The following is an 8,829-nucleotide window of genomic DNA, read 5'->3' on the forward strand; positions in this document are numbered from 1 at the left end:
GTGAGACCCCCCCCCCCGCCCTCTGCTCAGAACCTGCAGTTGCTGTGGTTTTATAAAAGCCCAGAGGCCTGACATGCAGAGCTGACCAGGCCCAGGCGATCTCGAGGAACAAAGACACCAGACACCACGCGATAACAAAGCCGCGGTAATTAGGACCGCAGGTATTGGCACAGGGTAGACAGATAGACCCAGGGAACGGATCACAGCGTCCAGAGCGGACCCTCACACACAGTCACCTGATTTATGACAAAATCAATACTGCAGAGCAGAGGAAAGAATGGTCTCTGCGATAAATGATGCTGGACCCACTGAATATCCATGTGGGGGAAAATGTCCCTCGATTGCTACCTCACGCCATACACAAAAATCAATTCCAAACAGACTGCATGCCTGAAGGTGAAAGGTCAAAGCTTGCAGAGGAAAACTCGGCAGACTTCCTTCATGAGCCTGGAGGAGGCAAAGGTTTCTTAAACAGGACACAGAAATCCTCACCATGAAGGAAAAAATGACAAATTGACAATATTAAGAGCCTCTATTCTCCAAAGGACACCATTAAGACGACACCATTAAGCTAACGCCAAAATGGGAGAGGGACTCCAATCATATAGCCACCAAAGAACTAGGACTCAGAATATTTAAAGAAATGATACAAAAAGTGACTAGAAAGTTAGTAAGAAAAATTGGCAAGGAAAAAAACCAAATGACCCAATTTTTAATAAATGGGCAAAAGACTTGAACAGGCATTCCACAACACAGTGTGTCCAAACACTCATAAATGTATGAAAAGACATCTGATTTCCTTAGCCATCAGGAAAGTGCAAGATAAAACCACAATATGATGATGTCATTGTTTATCTACCAAAATGGCTAAAAAGAGAGAGACAATACCAAGTGTTGGCGAGGACGCGGGGCAACCAGAACACCCAAACTGATGGTGGCAGTGCCAGCTGATACATGTGCCCTGGGAATGAGTCTGGCAGTATCTAGTGACCTGAGCTGTGCACATGCCATGGCCAGCAATGCCCATCCTCCATGGACACCCTACAGAAACCAGGCACACGGACACCAAGACACACATGGGAATGTTCACAGGAACATTTACTCGTGAACTAGCTAAAGAACTGCAAACTGCCCAAATGCTCCCAGCAAAGTGCATATACTTTAGGGCAGTGAAACTACTCTGACACCATAATGATAGTGTCATTATCTATCCGAACCCACAGGATGTACACCCCAAGGGGGACCAGCTGTAGCCTGGACACTGGGTGATTACCGTGTGTCAGAACTCTCTCAGGTTCACTGATGTAACCCCTGTCCCACTCCGGTGGGGGATGTGGATACTGAGGGAGGGGCTCTGTGGGGGGACAAGGGACATGTGAGAACTCTCTGCACCTTCCTCTCAATGTAAACCTAACCTGCTCTGAAAAACAGTCTTAAAACAAGACAAACCTCAGCAGTGGGAGGGGCAGGGGCCCCCGATGAGGAAACGGGTAGAGTGGGGAGTGGCCGGAGAAGGGAACCCAGAGATGGCGCTGGGACCTCACCTCTTGTCCTGAGCGGGGTCAACGGGCTACAGCCTTGCCTGTAATGTCTGTACGTTTTATAAAAGGGGGAGAAAAAATACCGTAGTTGTGTAACTAAAACTAGAAACAAAACCAAAACCCTTACCTAGGGTGTGCCCATCTCCAAGAGGCCATGTTTACCTTTGTTTGGGGATCAGCACCTGTCCCCATAAAGGGCCAGAGAGCCCATCATTGATAGGCTTGAGGGTCATCTGGTCTCTGACACTAATACTCCATGCGGCCGCTGGTGTGACCACCACCTACAACACGAAAACGAGTGATGGGATGGGATGCCCTCTACCCTGGGTCTCTCTGCAGGGGTGGGGGAGGGGCACCTGGGGAAGCCTCGCCCTCCCCACCCCACCCCTCAGAGAACACGGCTGAAGCTTTCCTCTCCCCCCACACACCCTTCTGCAAGGCCCTGAGGAGATGCTCAAGGCTGTTTTCTTTTCTTTCTTTTGCAGAGCCTCTTCCCTAAGAGCCTGGTAAACAGGAAGTAACCCCCTCTGCTCAGGGCAGATGACAGTGCTGGCGGCTCACGGCTTTGGAAAAGTATTGCTGACAAACCAGGAGTTAATCAGGCAATGACCCCACACCTGGTCGAGGGAGGACTCAGCAGGCGAGCTGTCCTCAGCCCTCCCTCCACAGTCATGGTCATGGTCACTGCGAGAGGAAATGAGGAGAAGAGATCAGGGACAGTCGTGGTCATGGTCACTGCGAGAGGAAATGAGGAGAAGAGATCAGGGACAGAAAGCGCTGTCCACAAAGCCGACACAACAGGTGCACCGGGCACAGGCGATGCAAGCGTGTAATTAAGGCCTCCAGACACCTGTTGTAAGCTCGCCCATTCACACCCCTAGCAGGTGGTTCACACCTCCAAGGAAGAAACTAAAAACAAAAAAAGAGGCTCAGATGAAAAGCTCTCCCTCTGCAGCCTGCAGCCACCTGACCAGCCAGCAGCTCCCACTGACATCGCTGACCCTTGGGGACAATTGGGGGAGGGCCCCTAGACTGAGAGTCACCCGGCTGTGCTGCTGCAGAGCTGTGTGACCCTGCGCAACTCCTGAGCCTCTCTGCGCCTCACGAGCTCCGTCTTTATCAGGCTTCCACGGAGCAAGGCTCTGCACAGTGGCTGTGTGTGCTCAGCAAACATTTACTGAGCGCCGGCTCTGTATCAGGGAGCTGTGGACACAGCAGGGAAGCAGACAGTGTGTCTGAGATCGTAGTCTGGGGCAGGGGTGAGGTGGACACTAAACCACCACGTGGACAGCACTCCCAGGGCAGCGGTGGGACGGCCTGGTGGACAGTAATGCGGGCTGCGGGAGAACAGGCCAGGCCAGCTACCCTGACTGGGGTTGGGAGTGAGCCAGTGGGGCGGGGGAGCTGAAGGCCTCACTTTTAGCAGCTGTAACTCAGTGCCCTCTCCAGACCTGGGAGACAGGAGGGGGCCGAGCCCAGGCTCTGAGTCAGACACTGACATTCAACTCCGGGCTCAGCTGAGTGGTCTCAGCAGGATGCCTCGTGTCCCGGTCTCCAGTTCCCTTCGGGGTGCAGAAGAGGCAACAGCATCCCACCCCCGTTTTGCAGGCTGCTGTGCAGCTAAAGGGGAAGACACTGCCTGGGAAGGAGCGCAGCCAGGCGCCCACAGCAGTGAGAGCTCCGTAAGACGGAGCTGGGATCTTGATTACGCCTGGTAGGGCAAGTCCACAGAACGTGCCTGGCAAAATGGATCAGACTGGTTCCCCAAACCCTGCTGGCCACTGGCTTTGTCTGAAATCGGTCCCTGTTTCCTGGTCAAGCTGGTCTCCCCGAGAAGGCTCACAGCGACCCCTGCTGACCAACCCTCAGAACAGCCTCAAACTCCTAGCTCACAGGCACAACAAAGCAAGGTGAGCCCTGGCACAGGCCTTCCAGTCTCCAGGGGTTGATGCAAATCCCAACAGAACAATGGCGGGGGAAGGCACCACATGTAATTACGCTCAGTGGACACTAATTCCCTGTCTTCTCAGAATAAACTATAAAACACAAGACCAAACAAAGTGCTGTTCCCTTGCCGTGTGGTCTTTTGTTCCCTGGATAAGTGTCATCCTGCGAACCAAGTGAAACTGTCATTTCGGCGGGATACTATTTCCTGATCCACACGCGCCGTTTGGAGCAATTCCGTTTGGAGCTGGCAGGTCTTCAATTGGATTCTTTTTAAAGAGTGGAGGCACGTGAAACCAAGCGGACACCATAGGCTAGGACCCGTACGCACTGTAGCGACGCCCTCGCGCACACTCCTCTCCACCGCTATCCAGGCTGCAGGAAAACATCCCCCAGAGTGAGACCCCATCTCACCAGGCTGCCCCCACACAGGGGACCTGGCCCACAGCGAAGGCCCTGCTACTCAGAACCCGGTGGGGCCGGTGTCTTTGCTTCAACCCCAGCCAACCACACCTGCAGGAACCCAGGCCTGCGGAAACCCAGGCCTGCAGGAACCCACGCCTGCAGAAACCCAGGCCTGCAGAAACCCAGGCCTGCGGGAACCCAGGCCTGCGGGAACCCAGGCCTGCGGGAACCCACGCCTGAGGAACCCACGCCTGCGGGAAACGTGCGCCAGCATGTGATTTAGCACGGCGGAAGGACGGAGATTTTTAAAGCAGATCCTCTAACCAGCTTTCCTTTCTTTAAGCCACCAAGTAAGAGCAAAGGGGTAGATTTCACACCAGGAAACTTCGCTCTAGTCTCAGGAACACAGAACTTAACTTTGCATCCACCGCTGACCTTATAAAATGCTCACTGGCAATTCTAATACACCCAGCTCTTAATGCTGGAACTAGACACACAGGCTGCATGGCCGAGGCAGAATCCTTCATTATCCACCCATGTAGGTTTCCAGAACTCTCTTGGGTCCCATTTAAGCCTGGACGAGCTGCCTGGCTGGAGCTAATGTCACCTGCCCTTCCATTCTGAGGGCCAGAAGGCCTCTCTCTGGGCCGCCCAGCACACACCTGGGCAAGCCTGGGCTTAAACGTTCCCCCTATTGCCTCTCATAGCATCCGGGACTTGGTGCTGGGGGGCAGCTAACCAAGCTGAGAAAGCGGACAGTGTAAGGTACAAGAGCAGGGCCGCAGCCCAGTGGCCCCTGTGCAGTATCCCGTCCACACACTCTGTCCTGCATGGTGTTTGATTTTAGAAAGCGAATGACTTGTCAACATATTCCCCTAAAAATTCGGATTGCCAGTCTCTCTTTCCAAACGTGGGAGGAACTGGCTGATCAAACCTGCATGTCTACACATCACCACACCAGTCCCCGCCCGGCCTGCTCCTGCAGGTCCCCTCGCCTGCGGGCCTGAGAGGTCCCTGCTGGTGGCACTGCTTTTGTAGGGGATGCACCTTCACTTTAAAAGGTGCTCTCCACACACAGCCATGCAGCCCAGGGGTCCCCACCCTGGCTGGACTTTCCAAGGGAATCCAACGCTGGGGGGATTGGGCCTGACAGAGGCAAGCTTGTAAGTCACCAGGTAATTCAAAGGAGCTGCCAAGGTGAGGAACCACTGGCTTAAACCAAAGGAGGGCCCTGAGCGGTAGAAACGTCAGCAAGACCAAGGGGAGAGCTGATGGGGAGAAGACCGCCCTTTCGACTTCTTTCTGCCCCATGCTCTGGAGAGCAGAGCTGGGACTCAGGGAGATAAATCACAGGCAGCCACAGATGACCTTTAGAGACCGCGGCGCTGGCCCCCAGGGGTGCCACCGCGGCCCCAAGGCCACCTCCCCAAAGCTCCGGCAGGTTCCCACACATGCCATCCCCCGGACCGAACTGGGACCGAGCGGCGCTGCTCACCTGAAGAGCTCGCGGATCTCCCGGCTGTGGGCCTGGAAGGGAATGTTCCGCACCAGGATCTTGGAGGTGGTCTGCTTTCTGGGAACTTGCTTCTTCCGAGCGGATGTCAGGGCTGGCCTGGAGGGGGGGAGGGGCCGGTCACTTCGGGCTCGGTAGCTGCTGCCTTACACTGACTCGACCACCCTCCCCCGAAACCAAGGCTGGTCTTCCGCTCAGGCGAGGGAGTTAGGGAGTGAGTGTGCACGAGGCTGCGGGCACAGGGCAGGAGGCAGCCTCCCCGGGGAATAGACCATAATCATCTTCTCCGGTCACATATCTCACCCTTGGGGGTCTCCTGCCCTTCATCCAGGAGACTTAGAGGCCACTGGGACTGAAGACAGGACCCTGGTGAGGAGAGGCCTATTTCTCCCCAAACCCAGTCTCCTCTGTCTTGTTCCAGACGCAGGAAGACCCCAGCTGGTCCAAAGGTCTGGATGGCGAGCTTTCATCACTCACCAAGAGCACATCCAGCTTCTGCTCAGGGAGCTGGACCCGGGGGGAGGGAGAAACTCCGCCAACACAGCCCTGCCTTTCCTGCCCCTGCTCCCGGGACCTCCCGCTCCACAGAAGGATCAAGGCTCGCTGCGAGTTAACATCCGGGCGCAAACGCCAACTCGGCCGCTTGGGATCTGTGTGGCTGGGGTAAGTCACTTGGCCCCTAAGGCTTGTTTCCTTAACCATAGAGGGTCTAGTAATGGTGCCCACCCCAAAATGCCTGAGGACTTAACGAGAGAGGTCATGTCAAACACTGTGCAGCGCCCATGTGTGATAAACATCCCTCTGATGACTGTTGCTACGGCCGCTTCCTGTAAGTCCGCCCCATGTCACCTCCACAGAGGCCCTCCCTACCATCTCCGCTGAAATAGGAACCCCAGCTTCACTTCTCTTCCTGGGGCCAGTTGCTGTCTCACAGCCAAGGACATTCAACCACGTTTCTATTCACTGTCTGTGTCTAGGGCTGTGCTGGCCAACAGCCCGACTCCCTAGGAACAGGGACTAAAGAAAGGTCGCCAGATCTCCACCCCTGGCCGAGTTCTCGTGTGCCCCGCACGTGTTAGATGCTCCGCACAACCTCCGGCCATTGCGTTTCAATTCCAGGCGCAGTCACCCCCAAGGTCACACGGCCCTGGACTGGAACCCACAGCTGCGCTCACACTGCAGCTCAGGAACCCATCGGGTCTCTGAGGGCTCCTGTACCGAGCCTTCTTCTCGCTAAGGATGCTCTGCGTGGCACAGACCGGGATGGGAGCAGCCGGGCGGCCTGGGCTGGAGTGTCAGGCAGCATCAGCAGACAAAGAGGGAGGAGACAGCAGGTGAGCTCACTGAGAGCAGTTTGCCCCAGGACCACACAAGGACCAAGTGGCTGAAAAGTACCAAGTAAGTATCTGAGACCGGCCCTAGGGCCGTTAGATGTGGTCGCTTCATCGCCTGAGGCCGGTGGGTGGTAATGGCAGTGGTGACGATGACGTACACTGCGCACGCATTCTGTGCTGGATGCCGTGCAAAGCCCCTCACGTATACTCGCCCATTTAGACCTACAGACAGTGGATATGTCGGGGCAAAACTACAGCTCAAAAAAGCTCACTGCTTCAGGAAGCTGGGTCCTGGGCATGGGTCTGTCGCTGGTCACCACCTCTAACACCTACTGAATCTCCAGTTAACGGAGGCCCTGTGGGCACTGTTGTCTGGCTCCACAATAAAAAGCCCCATGAAGGGATGCATCTAGGTTTCACACTTCTGGTTCGGCCCACGTGGTAGTCAGTGGCACGCCTTTCCTGGTTTACCAGCCCGGCCAAGGTAGTGGGATGTGGTTGTTTCTCCTGCCTTCCGCTGTGTATTAAACATTTACCCAAGGACTGGCCAGCCCCCATCCATCAGGGAAACAGTGACAGAGCTGGCAAGCATGCCACCACCTTAATTAGGAAGGATGAGGGAGAGGCTGTAAGGGCTGTGAGATGCCCCTCGGGGCACCAGCAGCCGCACCGAAAGGATGGACCCGGATGGCAGGGAAGGGAAGGGCCCTGGGGACTCACTTAGTGGCTCGTTCCGAGATCCTCACTTCCAGCTTGTGGTCGTCCACGACGTGACCCTACGAGGTAAGACGACACGCTTGTCCCTCTTCCTCTTAGAAACACCCGCCCGCCCCCTGCCCTGCCCCAGGCCTGGCTTCGGCTGAGCGAGGGGACGGGAACCTTCAGGGAGGAATGACCGGCCCCAGGAAGAGGGACCAGCTGGAGCCCAGGACAGAGCAGGGCTTTTCCTGGAAACGCCCGCGCTGAACCGGCAGCAGCTGGTGGTCAGAGACCCGGCGCTCCAATGTCCTCTCGAGCTATGAGGGACCTGGGCCATTCTGCCACGCGAGGGCACAGGATTTTCCACGGTTGCAAGTGTTTTCAGCCCAGCGAGCCCCTTCGGCCTGGCTGGCGGAGTACAGTCTGGTTTGTATGCTCTTCCAAAAAAGGTCTAAGCCCAGTGGAGCTGCATCTAAGCAAGGCTCTGAGGTCGGTCCCTCGAGGCAAACTGGCATATTAGGAAAATCACCCTCAAAAATCCCTTAAATCGCCCATAAGACACAGCATGCACGGCTCCGGGTGAACGACTCTCTGCACAATCTGCACATGTGCACGCACCGCGAGGACAGATGACACTGTGCCCAGTAGAGCCCAGCAGATCCGGGTTCATGTGGGCGGGGAGGAGGGCTGCGGGGCGGGGAGGAGGGCCGTGGGGCGGGGAGGAGGGCCGTGGAGCGCGCAGAGCCGACTCCCAGTGCCGCTCAGAAAACAGCACGAACAAAACACCACGGACCCCGGTCGCCGGGCCCACCTTCCTCTGAGGCCAAGGAGCGGGCGGGAGTGTGGGGTTTGTTCTGGGTCATGCCTGCCCCTTCACTGACGGCTTGGCCTCCGTGGGCACCTGTGTGTGCGAGCCCTGCTGGAGAGCCTTTCAAACGAAAGGTGGAGGGAGGCCCCCAGGCCATCACGTCCCCATCATCCTACCCAAACCCAACTCAGCCCTCCCTGCAGCTGCCTTGAGTCAAGGGGAAGGTCAAGTTCTAGTAGAACTGACCACGTGCCCAGTTATGACCCACAAGGCCATTCCCATGACCAGGGAGCTCTCCTGGGACAGTCAGTCACCTGGACCGTTCCTACAAATGAGCGAAGCTGCCCAGGGCGGTGACCCTGCAGGGCGCCCTCCCCAGTGCCCTGCGCACGCGCACCTCTGGGAGAGGAAGGAGAGCTGGGTGGTGAGCACACCCGGGCCCTTGATAACGAGCGGTGGATGGGTGAATGCACCACATGACTACAGACCCTGAGGAAGGCTCTTGGCTGCTCTTGGGCCACAGTCCCCTGGAGAACTGGAGACAGCGTGGGCGATCCGCGCTCCCATTCAGTACGGAGGGCTGAC

General features: G+C 56.6%; 1 protein-coding gene across 2 annotated transcripts in view; it reads right to left on the reverse strand.

The window, feature by feature from the left end:
* RBM19 (RNA binding motif protein 19) overlaps positions 1–8,829 on the reverse strand; it is a 91,807-nt gene that overhangs the window by 57,020 nt on the left and 25,958 nt on the right. For both annotated transcript variants that reach the window (XM_015567371.1, XM_015567372.1), the window contains exons 20-21: positions 7,458–7,515; positions 5,386–5,502 (exon numbers count right to left, since the gene is read on the reverse strand). In XM_015567371.1, coding sequence (XP_015422857.1) covers positions 5,386–5,502; positions 7,458–7,515 — 175 coding nt within the window. The remainder of the gene's footprint in view (positions 1–5,385; positions 5,503–7,457; positions 7,516–8,829) is intronic.

This window comes from Myotis davidii, unplaced genomic scaffold (assembly GCF_000327345.1).
Source record: "Myotis davidii unplaced genomic scaffold, ASM32734v1 scaffold223, whole genome shotgun sequence".
Lineage (NCBI taxonomy): Eukaryota > Metazoa > Chordata > Mammalia > Chiroptera > Vespertilionidae > Myotis > Myotis davidii.